At 28.0% G+C, this 23,941-nt stretch overlaps 1 protein-coding gene across 1 annotated transcript in view; it reads right to left on the reverse strand.

The window, feature by feature from the left end:
• The window catches only part of LOC107441252 (uncharacterized), a 181,461-nt gene that overhangs the window by 95,160 nt on the left and 62,360 nt on the right, over positions 1-23,941 (reverse strand). The window contains exon 2 of the mRNA XM_071179990.2: positions 21,538-23,808. Within this exon, the coding sequence (XP_071036091.2) occupies positions 21,538-22,722 (1,185 nt within the window). The 5' untranslated portion in view covers positions 22,723-23,808. The remainder of the gene's footprint in view (positions 1-21,537; positions 23,809-23,941) is intronic.

Genomic DNA, 23,941 nt, shown 5'->3' on the forward strand with positions numbered 1-23,941 from the left:
AAAAAACTTAACAATGGCAACAATTTAAATTTGATTATTATTACATAAATAAATGGAGAATAATAAATCTTTATTAAAAATTATTTTTCTTGGAAATTTAATTGGTAAAATGAATTTTACGTATAAAAATGTTTCTATTCACTTAAAAAGGCGAAATATGCAAAAAGTAAAATTAACATAAAGGAAACAAAACAATCAGCGGTTTTACTGCCTAACTATTAGAAGTAGACTGCGATTCCCCCCTCCCTTCTTTGAGTCAAGAATTCGAATACATCGAAAAAAAGTATATGTACATTCAAAGAAAGAACAGTTTTGTGATTTCGTAAATTTAAATATAGTCTGAACAAAATAATTAGCATATTTAAGGTTAGTTCCTCAAAACAAAAAATTCGAGTGGATTGTTTTGCTGTATACAGAACTGAGAATCGAGTGGATTGTATTTAACTGTATACAGAACAGCACCACTTTTCTGTAAAATCTAATTTATGCAAATACTTATAAGAGATTTTTATTTAGAGATTAAAGAGCTAGTGAAGTTAAAAGTATTTATTTTTTAATGTTCCAGCATAGTTTTGTTCCCTTTATTTTAAAACAAGAAAGGTGGAAGATAATTGTTCCAAATAAAACTGAATTAGAATGAGGAAAGGTAAAAAAAATACTTAAGGGAAGGAAGGTTAGAAATGAATAAATAAAAAAAGAAATAAGTATAAAATAAAAAATAAAAGAAACAAATGCAGAAAAAAATTAAAAAAATTAAATTTTCTTACATCAAATATTTACATATGCAATATGATTAAAGCACGAAGGTAAATAAATAAAATTTTGTTAGTTCTATAGTCATTTATCAACCAGTATGCAAGCGAAAGGAAGAGTTAAATTTGAAAATTATGTAATTCTTAGGAATTTTTTTGAGCTCAAGTTTTTTCTTAAAACATTAATTTCGTATAAGATAGATCGTAAATCATGAGCCATCTCTTCTAAATAAAGAAAAACTAAATCATATCTGACAGTTTTTGTGTACTACTGTGGTTTACAATAGTAAAAGAGTGAATTGAAATAAACAGAAATAATGACTGAAAGTGAAAGTAAATTTTATCTGAATTTTTCTTATCTTTTGATGATGAAATACTGCTTTATAAGAAGTGGGGTAATGCTGGTGAACACTTTATATATATGTATATATATATATATGAACAAGAATATATATATATGAATATATATATATGTATATGAACACTTTATATATATGTATATATATATATATATATATGAAATAAATGAACAAGCAAGGTAACTATAAAAGAGTTTAAAATAAAAAAAGGAGACAAGTTTACCGATATAAAGTAAAAAATATACATACGTTAAAATTAGATTGACTAATTTAACTGTTAACAAAATTGACAGGAAGAAAAAAATAATAAAACGTGAGCTTTTAGCTGGCAACGAATAAGATAATTGATACGAATAATCAACGAATAATATATATGATACGAATAATCAACGAATAAGATAATTGATACGAATAATCAACGAATAAGATAATTGATACAAATAATCCCCAAATAAGATAATGGATACGAAAAATCAGTGAGTAATATATTTGATACGAATAATCAACGAATCAGATGATAGAATTGGTTTAAAAAGACATAAAAACTTACAAATTTAGTGCTGCAATCTATGATAAAAAGAACTTCAACACTAAAAAATACATGTATGGGATGTTTCATAAATGAGCGATGATTTAAAAAATCAATTAAAGAAAAACAGTACGATATAGAAAATGAGACTGTTACAATCTTCCACTTTTTTTTCTTTAAATTTATCTTTCAAATATTTCATTGTTTTGGATACATTAGGGAATTTTCTTTTCTTTTTCAAATAAAATTAAAGGTAGAAAATTTACGTTTTAATTAATTAATTTATTTTTTCAAAACGTTCAGCTAACGTTTTGTTTTGCTTTAATATTACGATCAACAACATACCAAAAAAATTAAAAGCGCATGTTTTAAAGACATATTTTGTGTATCTCCCTTATTACATATTATCACAAGTCTTCTTATGCCATTATAGGCATTTCATAGTTCTTAGCTTTTAAATTTATTTTATTTCTAAAATTTTATCATATCTAATTCCTCTTTAAATAAATATATTGGTTTATTAATTTTAATTAAATTTAATAAAGAGAGAATGCGAATATTTTAATTCTCAATAAACGTATGGGATAATTTTTTATTTCATTGCAAGAGTATAATTAATTAATATTCAATATCACGACAACAGAACATCAAATAATTTTTTTAACCTATCTATCAACTACATCAAACATTGGCATTTATATCATTAGGCTTGCTTTAATTTCCAACGAACCTTTCACCTTTATAAATTCAGCTAAACTATTTAAATATTTACACGAGCTTTTGATAATGTTAGCTGAATCGGCTTTACTTCTGGCAGTGTATTTTCTCGATAACGCTCCTATAAGAGATTTCTCCTGTATTCCAAAAGTGTTGATAAGATACAACTTTCGATTTGGCTTTTCATTAGGCAGGTCGTGAGGAGATTTATCTTGCAGTGTAACTACCACTACAATAATACAATTCCAATTCACTACTAGATAAGACATGTTAACTCGATTTTATGTTGGGGTATCTTTTATAGATGAAGGTTGACATTTTATTTTATAATCGTCGATGAACAGCCTACCCAATTTTCCGGTTTACGACTGTTAATGTTCACAGACGTAGCCTTGTAATTTTGAACCCAATCCAGAAGACAAGGGAACTCCTGGATCTAGTATTGAGAGAAATTTTGCCTTCGTGGAGGACTTTTTGATGGAACTCACCCGCATTTGCGTTACATGGAGAGGAAGACCACGAGCCTAATGGCAAAGGGACTCAAACCCCTGATCCGTCTACCGCTCAGGATATCTCACGTCAGCGCTGTGGCTGGTGCAAGCCGGATGCGGAATTCGTATCGACTGGGATTCGAACCCGGTTCGCCTCACGAATAAGATAACAAAAAACGGCTTCTCACAGAAAAACAATGAATCAACTAGTGGTATCAGTTCATTGATTTCCATCACACATATGAAGTACTGATGTGGGAGTACTGTAGCATGTTTGCCACTACAATTATTCAGTTCACTAGTATATAAGACATGCTGACTCATTTCTATGTTGGGGTACCTTTTCATAGATGAAGGTTGACTTTGTCGATACTATTCGCCCCACATGGCCTGTCCTTATTCATTTTATACAAAATTTATGATTTTTCTTGAAATGCCCCTTGAATAACTGTATTCTTTTTATTTTGCACCTCGAGATTTGCAGCGAAATAAATTTTTGATTTTTAGCCTTTTTTCAATCACATTAAACATTAGCATATACGTTATTAGGTTTCTTTTAATTTCCAACGGACTTTTAGCTTTAAATATTCAGCCAAATTATTTAAATATTAGCATGAGATAATTAACATGATATATCGTTATTGTTGGCTAAATTGGTTTCGCTTTTAGAAGTGTCCTTTTTGAATGAGGGGCCTATAACGGATCTCTCCTGTACTCAAAAAGTGTTGATTAAATACTACTCCTAAGTTGACATTTGATTATGCAAGTCGTGAGGGGTCTATTTCCTATAGCCCCTTTTTATTCATATTATACAAAATTTATGATTTTACATGAAATGTTACTTGCATTACTATAACAAAGAAGTATAATAAATAAATATTTGCTCTGTTTACGATTCTGTTTCCACCATCTAGTTCAATTAGTCAATCTACACCCACTGCCACAATCTTTCCAATATAGGTATTTTTTTTAAAATATAGAAATTTATTGTATATGTTTCATAAAAATAAATATTTGTTTTAGAAAAGTTGCTTTTAGAGATTTCTTTTTCTTTTTTTTATATCCTTTAGCGTCCTGTTTCATATGCTCATTAAAACAGAAACATGACAACTTTAAATTGAATTATTTGCATTTTAATCCAGTTTTGTCTCCCCATTATGCGAACAAGATCTTTTTTATAGCTTTCTTCTTTCTTAAGTTTTTCCTTTTTCTAACTTTCAAGAATTTTATTTCAATAAAAGAATTATTTTAGAATTAAAAAAAAATGATATTAGAGTTCAATTAGTAAAAAGGAGGTAGTGGTCTTAAGAGAAGTATGTAAAAGAATTTTATGGATCATTGCCAATTCATTCACGTGAGGACAGTTTTAAAATTGCACGCCGAAATCCTTTATACAACTTTTACAGATCTTTAACTAAAGTAGTTAATGGAATAATCTTGTTACATTTTAAATCGAATATCCCAGATTCACATAATGATAATTTAGAATACCTTCTAAAGCGAAAAAAAGAAAATTGAGTAACTCTGAAGTCATTACAAATATTGGTAAAGTACACTGAATAAATTCCAGGGTTCTGCAGTGTTATGTTTTAAGAGTTTTGTATTTTATTACCTAATTTCAGAGTTTTTTCAGGCAAAATAATTAGAAAGATTAATTAAATTATAAATAGTAAAGCGCATAATAAATGAAAAGGCATTAAAAACTAGCATTACTTTTGCAAAGACAAATAAAATTATTTTACTGTAATAGCATTACTACTTGCTGAACTAAATTAAAATCGGTCAAGTTTATATGTTACTATGAATGACCGTAATTGGTGGTTGTTGACATCCACCGGTGAATGTTGACAATCTTATAGTCGCTTTGGTAAATGTCCGAAATATATACTAGGGGTCAAGTTAAGTGTCGCTACCTGGTAAACATTTGTCCGGTATACCCTACATGAGTGTGCTTTTAAGATTCAGTGCAACTGCCCGGTATGTCCTACATCAATGTTTTTTAAAGGTCAGGTGCAACTTTCCGGTATGCATTTAACTGGTATTCCGAACATTGATGTTTCTCATGATCTATCCTTAGCAGATTTTAAAATATTGAATAAATGTAATAATATCAACGGATAAATTAATATCAAAACAGATATAACAAATATTTCAGACGTTCACCAAAGCGACTATGCGATTGCTGACATTACATTCTCTTAATTTTGGCCATTTACAGTAGCATATATATTTCATTTAATACACTATCAAACGTAAAAAAAGCGTTTAAAAATAAGGAATAAAATATTGATTCAGAACAAAATAAATGTTTGCAAGACTGATAAGAAATAAAAACGGTGACTGGAATTATTTGTAAGTAAATAAAGAAATTAAAAACTAAAATCCTAAATAAACTTTTCGAATTAATTTAAAAGATCAAAATTCTAATTTGGCCTCACCTAAAACATATAAACGTAAAGGGCAACACATTCGAAAGACGTGGAGAAATATTTGGTAGTGGTCGAAGTTTATTACCAATATGATGACCTTTACGTTTATCAAATAAATTTTTATACCACTTGAAAAACAAGGATTTGGCCCAGTAAAAGTTTGATTTAGTTTCTAAATTTCGACTTCGAAGTTTTAATTGGCGATAAAATGGAATTTAACTTTGCTTGCTAAATTAGGAAATGATTGAAACTCTTATTGTCAGAAAGCACAAAGTTCCAATCAATCTCTCCAGCTGAATCTAATTGAAGGTAAATATTGATATAGCAGTGAATTCTGTCTATAGAAAGCAGAAAATGATTGAAATTTGTATTGTTAAGCAGATTAGAGCTCCGGTTAAAATTTGAGCAATCTAGCTTCAGCAAAAGGTCAGATATTTCATTGACTATAAATTGAGAGAAATTCTGCTTGTAGCATTCAGAAAATAGTTGAAAATCTGATTGTTATTAGACGCAAAGCTTCTGTAGATAATTGAGTGGTGGTTGAAATTTTGATTGCAAAGTTCCATCATCGTGAACACTAAGCGAGCTTACGAAAACGAAATAATAGTATGAAAAACACGGTTGGAGTAACTGTTCTTTAGAAATATGGTAAAAAATACATTTCGAAGGCTTTTAGAATATTCTAAAAACAAAAGAGAGAGTGTTTATATAGTATACAATAGAAAGAAAGAAGAGTAATTTATGACGTTGTAAAAGATAATGTTTTTTGAAAGCAGCATCTTTGAATATTATCTAGAATAAACAAAAGCAGTGGTTCAAAAATTATTCAGTTGATACCAAAAGATTTCAAAATATTTGCAGGCACTCAAAATTCTTGTTCTATTGATTTTTTTTCAAATGTTTAAAACAAACTTTTCCTCCGTTTATTTTTCTTTCAGAGTTATAAAAAATATTGAAATAATTTCAAAATCCATAAATATGGACTTATGTTAAATAAAAAAAAAAAACTCTTTAAAGAGATCCATTCGCTTTACATAGCACAACAAATGCAGATAACGCATTTTTTTTTGCCACTGAGTAAATTGTCTACAAAGGGCCCACTATTTATTCTGTACAGAATCTCTTTGGGCTATTTATCAAACTTGATGTGAAGAACAATGTTTCTTTTTAAAAAATTTAAATTTAAAATTTATGTTACCTTCTATGTATTAACTGTTTGATATTCAATAGAATGTTTAGTTATTTTATGAAATGACAAAAAAAAACCCAACAAAGCATATAACAATTAATGTATCACATTTTGTGTATGTGTTCCATAGAATTTCTAAGGAAAATATTGCAAGTATTCTACACAATGTCAATGCATTCTATAAAATACCTAGTCATTGTATAGCATATATTGAAGATAAAAAATAAAAATAGTTTAAAGAAGAATTAAAAGAGTTTTCTTAAATTAGTTCGTGTATGTCAGTAAACAACTAAGCAAGGCCTTTAAACTAATGTATTAAGGAATTCAAAGCAATTACTATTAAGTAATTTTATTAACTTAGTCCTGATAAATTTAAAATAAATTAATTTTTAAAATTTTTTTTGCATTTCAGTTGCATAACTCTGTAATTAAGCAGTTTGGAAATTTGTATTTAACTTTCGCACAAGTATTTTAATGTATTTTGTACCATTTTAGTAATTGTTTATAAAATTATAGATAATTATTTTTTATAAAAACATTACTCAGTAATGCGAAATCAAAAATCATAGGTGAAACTGAGTTGGACAAGTAAGGTACGGTAATTGATTGAAATAGACAAACTGAAGACATTATTAAAACTTATATTTATGTCACTTTTTCTATTTCCATGTTTCAAAAACTTTTACTTCATTTTTTGTTTTCAGAATTGTTTCATTTGCTTAAAAATTTGCTCTTCAGGCTCTGAGTGAAATTTTTTCTTACAGAAAATCAGGAATTGCATATATTTATGCCCCAATTATTCAAATCCCTTATATCCAAATCAAGAGCCCAAGATTCCAAATCCATCAAAGAAATGTATTTCTTTTTTAGTTTACGTCTGATTTTGTTGCTAATTGTCAGTTCTAATTAATTGGTAAATTTAAATTTTACTTCTAAAAATATTACTATCAAAAGTTACTCAGCTGTTGTACTTTTCATATCGACCAATTTCGTTCAAATTTTGTATTTTACCACACAAAATTACTCACTTTAAAATGTTGTGAATTTATATACTTTACAGTTCAAAATTTTGTCGACTTAAATAAAATTAAAAAGTAATAAATAATAAGAAGTAATAAATAGTAATTAAGAATTATTTTTGCCCTGAATTTTCTTTGGTCTTTCGAATTTATCAAAAATCTTTTCTTTTCACTTAAAACATTCTCGAGACATAGCGAAATACTCAAAAAGTGAAACTAGCATCGAGGTGTCCAAAGGTTTGACCACTCTTCTGTCTAAACTATTGGAATCATAATTTCCAAATACGCCCTATTACCCACTATATTTTGATAACCGAAAATTCAAATCCGAGTAAATATATATATCCTTTCAGAGAAAGTAAATTTTTAAGTCGATTCAATGAATCATTAAATAGTATGCCCATATTAATTAGGATATTTGAGGTTGCCCCTTTAAGCCATAATGATCAGCACTTAATTTCTAAACATCTGATCATTAGAATAAAAGTTATTTATTTTTCATTCATGAAGTACGTAATTAAAGTTAAAAAAGTCATTATTTAATCTCAAATAAATTAATTAAAATGTTATAGAAAGACTCATTATCACACAGCAATATTTTAATTTTAAAACAATTATAACCAGTTTTCCTAGAAAATTTGGTATAATATCCATAAAGATAAGATAGGAAAAAAAAGACTTTCGGCATTAAAACTAAGAAAACGTTAAATGCTTGCAAATTATTTTCAGTTATAGTTTAGCGTTCCACTACTTAACTAATAATAATTTTTTAAGTTTTTTTTATGGGTTTCTTTTTTAAAATGATAGTCGTTACTTTCTTTGAACTTTCATTACTGGGTGTGCAGTAAAAGGCTATGTTAATTACTTTATTGCATGATGAACAATAATCTTTTTCTCATTTCAGAAGCATTTTCATGTTTACGAAAATATTTTTGACAATAAGAATTTCTCTTCTATTCAAATGTCTAAAGCATATTTTCTCTCGTGATATCTGAGAGTTGTTTAAGCCTAATGTTCTCAGATTCATAAAAAAATGTACTTTTATTTTTATAATAAAAAGTGAAGAGTTTATTTTAATATTCTCTGGTTGACTTACGTTAATCATTCTTTCCACTTTAATTAAGCCACAAAAGTTTAAAAGGAATTTTTTTTTCGAAACAGAAAGCTTTTGTTTTGATTACTTAAGTTATAATCAAGAATGTTATATTTAATTAAGAATGTTCCATTAAGAATGTTGATTATATCTCTTTCTAGAAAAATGTTTTCCTGCACAAAACTGGGAAACTCATTCATGTAAAATGAAGAAGGGAGGTTATCAAACAAGGTTTATCCAATTCTGCCTAATATTAAAGCTTAACATTTTTCATGACTATAATTTTTAATTGTAATTTTATAAAAACAATTTGTGCTGTTGAACAATTTAATAAGCATAAAAAATTAATTCACAAATTTTCTTCGAAACCTATTAAACAATTTAAAATCTTCAAAAAAGTAATAAAACAATAATTGGGAGTTTGGAAAATGATAAAAAATGAGTAAATAGTTATAAATAATAATAAAATAATTAAACAATTATAAACTATTTAAAAATGATTAAAAAAATAAAAATTATAAATAATTAAAATTTTATAAAAATAATTAAAATTAGATTAATTAAAATTAAATTAATTAATATAGCTCATGCATGTTTAATCTTGTAGGATTGTTTCTGATGGCTGAATTTAATGAGATGAATATTACACTTATCTATTAAAAATAATATTTGTACCGGAAAAAACGATTGTTATAAGTGTATTTGTTAAAACAAAATCTCTTAAAGGCAGCTCAAATTATTTGCAAAAATGTTGCAGTTAAGTCAAAAAAAATTTTTTCATTTGAGTAAATGTCCTTGAAGTTTCTTTTTTATAAACTAAGATCCATAGTCAGCAATGTTTTAATTTTTAACTTAATAACAAAAGTATACGACTCACAAATGTGTTATTGACAAAATTGATTACATCTCTTGGGTATGAACCAGTTTGCTTTGGTGTGAACTTTATGCATGAAAATACCAGAGAAGTTTCGTGTTTATGACGTTTAATAATTGCATCTTTAATAATTGCACCATGAAAAGTTCTTCAAAATACTTTTAACAAAAACAAAATGAATTAAAGAACTGGTTTTGGTACTGAGCTGAAATTCTGCATATCAAAGAGAGGGGGGAGAGTTGGGAGGTTGATAAAACGTTTGGGAAAGTTTTTCAATTAAAGAAGAAATGAGGAAAAAAAACGTGAGGGAAATCGATGTGTTCATTCTAAGGGTAATTTGCCCAGACATTATTATTAGAGATTATTATAATTTTTACATCAATATTTATTTAATTAGAGTGATTTAGTGATTTACGGTATTGATTACTTTAAAAATTACGGTATTTCGGATTTTTGTTCCGTAAATGTTTAGTTAAATGGGATTTTAAGGTAAAAAGTGTCGGTACTTTTTAACGTAACTTATTCTGGAATTTTTCACAATGTACTAAAACTAATAGTTAAATTAAAGTCAGGGAAGAAACAAAGAACTGTAGCCAGGATACAAAAAAAAAACAACATGTGTTTCATAAATATATGTTTTCAGGTATTTATCATCAACATTTAAAGAATTAATTTAAAAAAAAAATATTTTACAAAACGAGAATTGAAATATTAATAAGAACTGAAGATGCATAATTTAAAATATGCTACATTAAAATAATTAAATTTAAAAATTCAATTTCTCAGGAATATTTCAACTGATCTAAAACGTTTTGGCAAAATATAACGTTTATATGTGGAATCTGTCGTTAATTTATTCTGCCGATAATTATATGCCGTTAATTATCTGTCGTTAAATTTTTAAATTTGAATTCCAGAGAAATCAAATTTAAAAATACGACTTTTTCAAAATTCGATTTCTCAGGAACTATTCAACCGACTTTGCTTTAATTTTGCATTTTATCATTTAAAATTACATTCGTTAAAATGATGTTAAAAATTTTATACCTTATTGTATGCTATTATTAAATGAAATAATGAAAAATAATAAATATTTATAAAAAGTTTTATCTTGCGTGAAATTATTTATAGATAAATGAATTTTATTATTGAGTTCAAAATTTTCTCCATTCGCAAAAAAAGTTCTGGCGATATGGTGAAGTGAGCAAAAAGTAAAATTTACATTAAAAGTTCCAAACTTTACTTTGTTCTCTTGTCTGCACTATTGGTACCATATTTCCCAGATTGCGGCTACCTCCTATATTTCGGGAGTCACAGTACCGTATCCACCAAAGAAAAAGATATGTTTTATTCAAAGAAAGTAAGTTTTTGAGTCTGATTTCTTTACCTAAAATATCGATTGCTTTAATTAATTAGCATATCTGCAATCACCAGCTCGAACCATTAAGATTAAATCCTAGAAAGTGAACATCCGATCACTAAATCAAAAGTTATTCAGAGTCGTCCGTTTTTTATTTTGCGCGCAGCATAACCTCCAAATGGATTTAATTTTTGTTCAAGTTATCATTTTTTGTCAAAGATATTATTCAATTTTTTTGAAGTTATCATAATTATTAAGTACTAGTGGGCTGCGTCCCCTGCTCGCTAACGCTCGCTAACCCCCGAAAATTGCTACGCAATCTGATATGGTTTGCCTCGCAAACCAAGCTCGCTTCACTCGCTACTATCTTAGGTACATTGCAAATGCACAAAATTCTAAGAATTCAAAACAATCATTCAAATCCATATAACAACTTTTTTTTTTTTTAAAAATTACATATTTTTAGTAAATACTAAGTCATTAAAATAAATTTGATATCAAATAAATGACATGTAATTCGTTAAACCTATTAGAATTGTGCTGTAATAATGTAGTATAATTCGTGATATAAATCAATAATCGTCAAATAAATTCGTAATATATAAATTCGTGAAAAAAGGCGCTTTCGACAAAATACTAAAATAGAGATCTATCGACAAAGACTACTCACTTCTGCCTAGCTTAATAGTATGAGATTGCCGCAGCCTGGTTATTTCAGTTTCCGTTTTTAAAAGCGCTATATGTTTAAGCACCTCAGCTAGATTTGGCATGTGACATTTTTAGCGGCAATTATTGGTCGATTTTCCAGCGTTGCCATTCGGGGAGCTGTAATGAGGCTTTTTTTTGTCGCCGTGTAAGAGAAATAGTAACGTAAATAAAACAAAGCAAATGTTGCCACCGGCGGAAAAGAAACACAGCCAAAATGTGGGAGCCACGTAAGAGAATTATATATATTAGATTTTTCTCTATTTCATAAAAAATAGTAAAAAACTCAAACACAAAAAAGCGATATTCTTTTGTGTAAAATTATTTTATTCCAAATGTAAACGAAAAATATTTTGAAGATGCCACATAACAAAGGAATTTTGAAGATAAATTACAATTTAATGCTTTTATTCTGAAATAACAAAAAATCAAAATTTTATCATTAAATGACATTTTTATAACAAGAAGAACTGAACGAGTTTTAAAAATATGCACTAGGCATTTTGAATTTACACATTCACTACTTTCGGAAAAACATAAACCAAAAACTGTCTTAATTCATCAAAGAGGTTCAGTCATGCGATAGTTGGAAACGGAATTTCACTTCTTTTCGAGCTAGAGAGCGAATTTATTCAACAAGGCCTTTTTATTATGTTAATAATATTGAAAATAGCTTTTCTTGTAAGAGAGCTTCAAGAAAAATTTCCTATTATACTTTCAAAAGAAAATTGCTATAAATGCCACTAAAATTACTTTTGGGAAAAAGAGAAGATTTATTTTGAAAAATGAAACCCAAAGTTGTAAGTAAGCTGAAATAACAGAAATACCAAATAAGCAAAACATCTAAGTTAGAGTATACTTAAATTAAAAAGTTTAATTTCGCTCTCAGAATAGCAATTGAAAGAAAAAACGAAGGAAAATAAAAAAAAAGAATCAAACTTCTCTTAAAACACAATAGAAACATAAACAATTTCAATAAAAATGGCTTGGAAAATATTATATATGCTCGCAAAACTTTTTTATCGTATTTTATAACCATATAACATAGAAAGCAAGCACTCAATAAGCAAAAGAATTATTTGTATTTTCCAACAAAAGTAGAAACCATAACGAGAAAACGAGGCGTAATGAATCGAAATATGAAAACAAAAATTAAGGTTGAGGATTTTATTTCCAAATGATATAAAAGTGCGAATTTCTGTTTTATTACATATAGAAATAAAAGAAACGTTTCGGTAAAGAAGCGGTATATAAAATATTAACAAGAATAAAATATAAATTATTTATAAATCGTGTACAATATTGCATTAAAATAGAACATTTCGAAATAGAAATGGTAAAATTCATCATTTAAATTATACGGAAACATTGCTTTTAAAGCATTTTAACTCTTAAGCCTAATAACACCCGGAATAAATAAGCTAGCGATAAAATAAGAAAGCCTAGATATTAAATATGGCATTTACGTTTTGGTATTGCAAAAGTTCGATTTTTTCAGGAAGTTTTTAAAATAGACGCGCTTTCGCACAAATAAAATTCATCTGATAGTTAAGTTTTCCTTTCAGATGTGTTGCTGAAATCTGAAAAAAATATTTGAAAAATTAACTAATACTTTTTTTTTCAGTGAGCTTTCGTAAAGAAAATCAATTTGTAAACTGCAGTCAATGAAGCACTACAGCATTTTTATAACGAAAGAAAGAATTTCTTTCTTTCTTCTTATTTGTGGGCATAACTTCTAATCTAATGATCTTTTTCTCTTCTGTAAAGCACCGGTCAGGAATGGAATATAAAGCAACAGATTAATTGCTCCAAATTGGAAAAATTAAAAGGTATATCTTAAATACGTTAATTTATTTCTGCAAATAACATTTTAGATTACAAAATCTGACTAAAACCATATTTTTCTAAATAAACATACCTTTGATTGTAGTTTGTTATTTGTCGGTTTCAGCTTTTCGACTCTCAACTATAGTCTAAAAATATAGTTCTAATATTTTAGAATGCTTCAAGATAATAAAATTTCAAAAAAAATATTTATTCAGGATTATTGCAAAATAGCAGAAACTTTTTGAAACTGAAATAAGAGAGCATAATTTAAAGAATACAAATATCTCCATTTCAAATCTGTGAATGTCAAAACAACAAATTACATTGAAATCGATGAAATATCTTTATTTTAATATCAAGCATATCTCACGTAAACAATGAACTATTCAGATCTCGGTTTTAGAAAAATAATAAAACTCCAAAACGTTTTGAACTTACAAAAAATTTTTTTTGATTAGTTTCAGACTACTGAAATAGAAAAATGATCTTTATTTCAATACCAAATTTATCATACGTAAACAAAAACAATTCAGATCTTTGTTTTTGAAGAAAATAATTTCAGGAAGAAAGACACCGAACCGTTTTTGGCTTTCAAAGGCATTTATTGATTAGTTTCAGATCATTCATATATATATATATATATATATATATATATATATATATATATATATATATATATATATATATATATATATATATATATATATATATATATATATATATATATATATATATATATATATATATATATATATATATGATGATAACATTAATTTCAATTTTTTGGATTTGGGTATTATGAAAGTTGAAAATATCTGCTTTGTTGATTTATACGATAAAAGAAATGATTTTAATTTTAATATTAATAAACTAGTTACTTGGAATTCTAATGTTTCTAGGAGCATCTATTTAAATACCACTTTTAATGAAATGAACAGAATTAAAAGAATATGTAGTAATATTTATTTATCCAAAAAACAAATCGATAAACTCTTTCAAAATCTGATAAAAAACAATGGATACCCAACTAATGTAATAAAATTTTATATAAAATCATTGAATTAATCGTATATTTTGGTGGATATATTTATTAAACATTTTTTTGTTAATTTTTATGATTTTCCCATGTGCAAATCCATTTCAGGTAAATTCATTGCCAAAATTATTTCTTTGTTAATTTGTATAATTTTTTCATGTGCAAATCCATTTCGGGCAAATCCGTGGTTAGAATTATTTACTAAAAATTCCTTTACTAAATAATTTTCTTTGTTAATCTATACAGTTTTTCCATGTGCAAATCCATTACGGGCAAATCCGTGGATAAAATTGTTTGCTAAAAATTTCTTTATTAATTTATAAAATTTTCCATGTGCAAATCCATTTCGAGCAAATCCGTGGCTAAAATTATCTACTTAGGTTTTTTCTTTGTTAATTTTTCCATGTGCAAATCCATTTCGGGCAAATCCGTGTCAAAATTATCTATTGAAAGAATTTTTTCTTTGATAATTTAAATAATTTTTCTATGTACTAATCCATATCGTGCAAATCCGCGGCTAAAATTATCTGCAAAACAGGCAATTTATGTTTCTCTTTTCTATTTTATACTTTTTCTTAAATAAACATCTATCTACTAAAACTATTTATGATCAATTTTTAAAATTATCCAGTATAATATTACCTTGCGCACATCCATTTCGGGCCCATCCTTGGTAACTAACAAATCAAAACTCAGAATAACAAATCACTTCAACAGTGCAGTAAGAACGACACTTTAAAACCCTCTTGTTACACTCAATTTGCGCTTTTGTTTTCATATTTTGTAATCTGGCAATCTTTCTGCGAAAACATTTTTAAATCATTCTTGAAAAATATCCGTCCATGTAAGTTGAACTGATTTTGCTGCTCGCTTTATAGTCTCCCCTTTTTAATGTTTTTTATTTTTATTTTATTTTATTATCTGTTTTTACATGTTATTTTTACTTATTTGTACTTTTTGTGATCTATTTCATTTGTTGTTATTTTTTAAAAAAATTTTTTGAGTGCTCCTCACACTATTGTATTAATTTATTTAGCTTTGGCTTTATTGATACAATATCAGAAAGCAGTCTGTTTTGCGGATATAATCGTGTGGGTTGAAGAAAAGATTATATCCTTTTTTTCCGGTTTTTTAATTAACATTTCATGATTTTTTTTTTTTTAAATTTTTTTTATTTTTTTTTATTTATTATTATTTTTAATAAACTGTTGTTTGTTATTTTTTACTTATTATTTCCCCCCCCCCCTTTTTCATATGTCTATTATTTTTCTTTGTTTTATTCTTCGTTATGTTTTATTCTTTGTTTTATCTTTCGTTATTTATCTTACGAAAACCAAAGCAACTAATTTCTTTGCACTGAGTAAGAACTTTAAAGAATAATAAATTATTTTATAGAATTAATTTCCCAAAACATTTCAAACTGTTCAAAGAAATTTGTTCATTAGTTTAAAAACAGTTTCTGTAGTAATTGATTAAGGTGCTTGCCTGCGCGTCTCTTAGCAAACTAGAATTACTTGATTCTTTACCATACGCATAATTAAATATTGATTAACACCCAACTGTTGTTTTCAAAATTAAGAGAAAAATAATAATGTAAAAATAATTTTTAATAATGACTTTTGTACGGTACTTGTACCGTAATTTTTAATTTAAGTAGGTTTTAAGTGTAACAAAAATAACATCAAATCATTAATAACTAGTTGGGTAACGGAATATGTATTCACGTAAGGCAGTGCTTCCCAAAGTGTGGTAACCCCCAGGGGTACGGGAACAATTCAGCGGGGATACGCATTCTTATACGAAATATCTTGCAACAAACGAAAATTTCAAAAAATTTGATTTAAAAACAAAGATAGAAATGAAAATTTACAATTACGTATTTTTCAAGTGACTATTTTTTGTAGTGTCAACAGTTAGTTGTGATTTTTAACTTTAGTAAATTTTTTTTATAGCAAAAAATACATTCATTTTTTTATTAGTGGTACACAGCGTTGCGAAAAATTTAGAAAGGGTGCACAAAAGTCATAAGTTTGGGAAACACTGACGTAAGGTAACCGAAGCATTATTATTATATGCAAAAACGAAGCATAATTGAATATAATAGGTACATCGATAACTTTAAACTTACTTTGTATTAAAAATTAACTTTACTTCAAACTAAATCTTTACTTTATTCAAAAAACTAAGCTCCAACTTATCTGGTTAAAGTTCTCTTAACATCGAGATGTATATGGGTCCTTTTCGTGGTTTTAATCTCCGTGTCATGCAAAACGCGCTAGCTTTATAGAATAAAGTCTTCATGATAGCAAATCCGTCTCTTCTTTGTTACTTCATCTAGGAATTATTTTATCTTTTGGAGGTTAAAAACGCAAACGTAAGTTAAAAACGCTAGCGTTATGAAATATCATTTTAACTTTGACAACAAAATCAAAACAAACATTTACAATGAACGTAGACTATATCTTTAAAGCTGTGGCATACAATTTACGATTCTTTTTTCTATGTAAAACTGTGGTTCTATGAGCAGAAAATTCTGCAGACTATAGATTTTGATGAATTCAGCAATAAAGAATGCAGTTTATTATTATTATTATTATTGACATCTAAAAAAAATAGCATTAAGTTTTAATTTATTATTTAACTTTTTTTAAGTAAATTGTGTAGCTAAAATAAATATAATTCATAATTTTAAAATGGCGGAAACTATATTTAGATTCTTATGAAACTAGTGCAATTAGACAACCATAATGTTAACGAAAATCAATAAAGTTATTTTTTTATTGAATGAACAAACGGTTGTAAGATCACGCTATTCATTTCGAAATTTCATCAATACATTTCTTCAAATTTGCATTCATAGCTCTATAATTTTTGTGAGCTCTATAATTTTGTGAGAAATATTTATTATTAAATATTTGATACATAGAAAATTATACTATTTCTATATTATATTATAAATATATATATATATATATATATATATATATATATATATATATATATATATATATATATATATATATATATATATATATATATATATATATATATATATATATATATATATATTCATAACTCTAAATAGCAGTTTAAAAAAAGTGTCCCCCAAATAACCCAACTTTACGGTAACTGTTGACTATCAAGAAATTTTAAAAATAATATTGCAATCAAATTGAACTTTTTCATAATAGTTCAATAATAGCTTTAATAATAAAATTATTTAACCTTAACCACTAAAAGCAGTTGAAAATTCCCCAGATCTTAAAAAAGATATTTTTAGACTGTGAAGGAAAATATATATCTTATTCAGTCCTTTCAGTAAATGATTGATTACTTCCTGTGTGCGATATCTTTTTTGGTGATTATTGTAACTCAACCATACAAAAGGGATCGGTCATTTATTTATTTACAGTAATCACAGAACGCCGTTGATGCTACCCCATTCACAGTCCAATGATTTCCACTTGTGGACTAAACAAGGAATTGAAGAACAATTTCAGAGAAGAAAATTTTTTTCATACCTCTAAACTTTCAAATTATTTAAAAGGAAAATTGAAGCGAATATAGAGATGTTTATTTTTAAAACATTTAGGTTACCTTAACTATCCTAAGGTGTCAAAAGCAAGCAAATAGTAAGCTTTATTATCGTAATATATTCGAATATGACCATAAACTTTAAAAAAGGAAAAATGAAACTCAAGAACAGTTTTCCAAACGATCTAATACAAAAGCGAAATTGTTAAGAAGGATAGAAAAAATAGATTCACAATAAAAACTGAGGTCAAACTTACAATTGTTTCTGAGCAAACAGCTTATATTAAACAAAAGGCATTGTTGCTCTTTAAACTTTGTGAAAGAATACATTAACTCAAAAGAACTGAAACACTTTAAAACAAAATAAAGAAAAAGGCGTATAGTTCAAAGCAAATAACAATTGACAATAATTCGAAACTCTAACAGTGAAAAAAAAAAGATCAATTTGAATAAATTCTATGTAAAACTGCATGCACACAATGAATCCGGTTTTTTTGGGAATTTCAATAAATAAAGATATTTTTCTCTAAAGCATTTAAAGTTGTAAAAAGGAATTTGTTGACTTGTCGGGGGATGGTTTCCGTGGTAATTAATGGAGAGGATCACGAGTGGACGTTAAAATATGAGAATTATACTCCTGGCAAGTATAATCTTTCAGCGATGCTTATTGTACTATAAATAATGTTTCGCCACTATAAATTAGTTTAGCTATTATAATTGTGCTAAGCATAGAGGCGACAAACAAATGCATATTCGATTCTACAAATTGTTTCGAAGCTCTGTCGCCAAACAAAATAAAAAAGTCACTGTTTAAGTGCCTCACACTTGAAGCAAAGCGTTGACTTTAAATTGAATATATCATCTTGCAGTGAAGAATTATGTAGGCTTCAGAGCGGGCAAATAAATTACATATTTTAAAAATTATTAAACTTACTTTAAAAATAGCTAATTCTGTGGCATTTTCCTACCTAAATAATTATCAAAATCAATGCTTTATTCTCACGCCTTATTTAGTTTTACAAGCCCAGGTAATGAAGCATTCGAATAAGTTTTTAAATATTAAAAAATTAGAAAACAAACGATTTTCATTTTCAGAAAACTGAGGCTTTTATTCATATTGACGTTTTGCGCCATTTTTAGAATAAAAATAGGCTTTAGATAGGCTAAACTTGATCTATCTTGAGTTATGAGTGTCTCCAGCTAACATACAGCAGTTTTGAAAATAGCATATTATTCGCAAAAAAGTATATTTCATGTAATGAAGGATATAATTTAATATTATTTCCCGTCTCATATAATTTTCTGTCTCAATATTCTATCTTTTCACAACTAATATCAAACAGTAAAGGATAAAAGAATAATGTATATTTAAATTATTATATCATATATAGTACATATTTACGAGTTATTTGATTTTTTTAGTATACGCTTTTGAAAGAAACGTTTCTTTCTTGCGATTTAGATATTTATACGCTTTTTTTATGCTCTTTTCAGTTTAAATTCGTTTTTGAACTAAGAATTACTGAATCATTTGCAATATTTTCATAATTTTTAGTCAGTAGCCTTGATTTTCAGGCTACTTACAAATTTACTTTTCATTTAGCTAGAAGACCTATAAAAAAGACAGATTCTAGCTATTGATGTAAGAAGTGAATGTTGATTTAGAGCAGTGTTAGAGCAGTGTCCCAAACTTATGACTTTAGTGCATCCATTCTAAATTTTTCGTAACGTCTACCACTAATAGAAAAATGAATGCATTTTTTACTATAAAAAAATTGCAGAAGTTAAAAATCACAACTGGCTGTTGACACCACTAATTATCAGCTGTTAACTTCGCAAAAAATAGCCAACAGAAAAATACGCAATCGTACATTTTCGTGGCTAGCTTTGTTTTTAAATAAACTTTTTTGAAATTTTCGTTTCTTGCAAGATATTTCGCATAAGAACGCGTACCCCCGCTAAACTATTCCCGTACCCCTGGGGGTACGCGTACCATAGTTTGGGAAACACTGAATTAGAGGAAGAGTGATAAAATTGCGCCTGCTCTTTTGTTGGGCCGTCTCAATTATTTTGTAATTACTGACAGTAAGAGCAGCGTGACAGTAAGCGAGGTGTTTGAAGAGAGAGATACCAGCTCAGACGCTATCCACGTCGTCGGACCTTTGTCTGACAGTTGTCAAACTTGCGTAGCATTCTTACCAAGGCCGCTAATAAATATAGCCCTGAAAAACGGGTCTAGGAACATAGCCTTGGTTGGGTGATATATGATATGAGTAGACTCGTGACCCAACCATAGAAATATTATTTAGGCTAACAATTTGCAAAATGTGCAAAATAATGCAATTTTATCTAATTATCTAAAATCATACTGGGAATAATAAAGTCTAAATTAGATAATATTCTAATTTATTCAAGATTGATGTTTTGACAACTAAAATCTTGAGACATTATAAATCGCTCAAAAAATAGTTAATTATGCTTCTTTCACTCTAAATTATACAGATTTATATTTTCTGACTTATATTCTGGTTTATATTATTTATTGTTAACGAAAAAAGAATCATTAGTGAGTTAAAAAATGTTCATTTCCAAATTGTCATCTTTTAATAACTAAACATAGGTAGCCAAAGGTAACCAAAATCTGTTACCTCGACATTAAGAACGAAATTATGTTACTTTTAACGCGACATTATGCTGGATTAACATTTACTAAAATTGTCCCGTTCTCCCTGTTCATTATGATCTTACTCCAAAAGAAAGGGAAAAAAAATAAGATTATATTTTCCATAAAACAAGCTGCATAGAAAGTTTTAATTTCTTTTCAGATTATCATTTAGTTTTTGCATTTTTAATTACGGAAAACTTTATGAAGCCTATGTGTAATGTCTAGTGCTGATATAATACAATACACACATAAAGTATGCATTAATACATAAGAAAAATTAAACAAAATAGTATCTTCTATTGCTTACTTCATTCTGTTTGCATTATTAATAGATTTAAATTCCTACGTTCATATTTTACGTAAATAAAAAGGTTTAACACTTAATAAGTTATTGTTTACTTTTACGTGCCGTGAAAGCTGACACAAAAACCTCTACATAAATTGACATGAAAATAAAAGATGTATCATCATCTATTTTTAGCGTAATACATTTTTAAAACTAATGACAAAGTGTCGTGATTGTTCTTTTAAACTTTAAATGATGAAAAAAAAGTGTCAAGATTCCTTAAGCTAAGTTTCTCTTTCTATCTATTATTCACATTGACAAGTATTTTCATAGCTTTAATGTGTGAGGGAATGAACAATTTAAAAAGGTTTTATTTTGAATGTTAAGTATATTTCAAAATATAAACATTTGATTTACGCTTTTTATTGAAAGATAGCACAATGAAAATTTAAAAACTAAAAGCTGCTGTTTATTTTATTAACTAATCATAATCGTTAGACTACTGAAGAAAATAAAGCCAAATAGAGAATTTAAAGAAATGCATTCTCACTATTTATTCGGCCATCGAGGTCAAAATTATAATAATTAATAAATAGCAATTAAAATTGTCAGATGATTGGAAAAGACAGTTTTGCAAAAATATTATTAGGTGGAATATAAAAATAAACTTACCGTTACATTTGGCGGATTATTTATTCCATTTTTTGCAAAATAAGCTCTGACGGCTCCTGAAACTGCGGAAACAAAAACATCATTCAAACTGCACCGCATTACCTGCTTAATACGTAGCACTTTAGAAAATCGAATGTTATGAGACCATGCTACAACTCTGCTCTGTGGTTTATGATGACGATTAAAATAGTTGTAATCTCTCCTTTTGAAAATCAACCAACCTAGGAATGTTAGTGGAGCCACAAAAAATGCTCGGAATAAGTTCAAGAAAAAAGTGTTATAACCAAAACGGGATTTCAACCGGAGTAATTTTTGGTTGTCACAAAGGTGGTTTCCTAAAATTACTACTAAAGTGATCCCGTCACTGATGGCCTGATGAATCCTCAGAACCAGTACAGTATCTTTAGATTTTCCGTAATCTTTGATTACTCTAATTTCCCATAGAGGCCGAGACGAAGGCAGAGGCTGATTCATGAGGTTGCTAATATGTTCTTCCAGTTCATCAGAAGAATTAATTTCCTTCTTTTCTTCGAAGACATGATTTTCTATAGAGAAATCCTCATCATCGATCCAGCAATAGCCGCTACAAACCGGAACAACTTTCTGGAGAAACCTTGGGAAAGCTCTTCCACCGCGATCCGTAGTTTTGCTGAGGATTCGCGTCATCAGCAATTCTCTGAGTTTGGAGCAGGTGAATCCAGAGTCTAGAAAGAACAAGCAATGGGCTACGTGAAGATTGAAGCTCGAATCGTGAAGCCAAAGGGCTTCAGGTGGTCGGACAAAGTTTTCCTCTCTGAGGCAGGAAGGTTGTCTGCTCTGAAATTGCCTTTGATTCTCAACATCGCCAGCCCTGGAAGCTCCTCTGTAAGCACAACAGCGAGCAAATACAATTCTTAGTCCTAAAGCAATACCTAAGAACCATGTCAGCATGATGACTGTTGGAAAACCAGTGAGGACTGATATGGCGGCGAATATAACAGACAGGATGAAGCTCCATGCGATGTTCTTGTCTACTGGATGGGTTAGTAGCTTGATAGATGCGTTCCGGAGGTATCTTGGAGTTTTCCTTTTGTTCGATATAACGTTCGATTTCGAGGCTAATTGGCAGTTTAAGTTAGATTCAGAGTTTGTTGAAATTTGGCATTCTGATACATCTTGAGTAGAATCATTGTTCTTAGTTTCCATTATTTAAGATCAATATCTTCAAACGAACTTATCTAGAAAGTATAATAACAGCAGTATCCAATAGTTAACGTAAAGTAGATCCAGATTTAATGGAATAAATAAATACTATTTCTTTTGTTTAGTAACATATAAAAAGAAACTAAAATATTGAAAGAAATACTTAATCAATAAAGAAAATTATTTCTGTCATTAATCCCAGAGCAAATGAGAAAATATTTTCATAGCATTAGGATAAATCTCAATGGAAAATTGCTCTGAAGTATTCAATCATTTGTAACCAGACTTTGTTTAATTTAATGCCTCATAACTGTACTATAAAATTATTTTGCTTTTGATTCCGAATGTTTTGCTTCTCGTATTTAATGAACGTATTTACATTGGAAGCATATTTGTTCTTGGCCAGAAATATTTCGTAATATTCATGTGGAATATTTTTGTTTTAAACAATACGTGATCTTTTTACTGCATTCAGATAACGATACAGATCAGATCGGATAAATTATTTTTAAACTTTTTACTTCATATGAGCCTTTCTTTAAGATGTTTTACTTTTAATAAATAGAACTTTTTCCTTTTTGTTGTGTATCTTCGTTTATAACTTTCATAGACAGCTTAAAGTATTAAAAGCACTTTGACTGCATGTTCAAACCTCTATATTTCCAGCTTGACTTTTAACTTAACCTTTGACGGCTCAATAGCGATTGAGTGTCTGATCGACAGCATTATTCGAGATAATCCAATGCTTTAAGCCAACTCTTTTTTTTTAAACGAATCGTTAAGGGAATAAAAATAGTCGCAACGGATGCCGGCTTTTGTAGAATACATCTCAATTTTCAATATTTATATGGTACTTAGGAAACTAAATCTCTCAAATTGAAAACAGAAACATTTTTTTTTCTCTGATTGCGAGCCAAGAGGATGAGAGTATAATTTCCACGATCACACTCTGAAGGGCTCCCCATTCGATGATAAAAATTTGCTCGCCTCTATTCATGTTTGTTGTAAATCTTTGATGACTGGCATTAAAATGAAGTTGGTAACCATGGTGACAGCCTTATCCAGCATCCCTTTTTTTGCGTCATCCATCTGAAATAAAAAGGATGAAAAACTACTGAATCGTGAAGAGAGAAGGGATTATTATGAACATTACACAGAAAAAGAAAGAACATTCGTTTTTAAAGGACATATTGAGGTTAGGTTCTATTTTTTTATGTCGTGT

Source organism: Parasteatoda tepidariorum, chromosome 1 (assembly GCF_982258835.1).
Source record: "Parasteatoda tepidariorum strain Cologne lab strain chromosome 1, Ptep-v5.0, whole genome shotgun sequence".
NCBI classification, from domain to species: domain Eukaryota; kingdom Metazoa; phylum Arthropoda; class Arachnida; order Araneae; family Theridiidae; genus Parasteatoda; species Parasteatoda tepidariorum.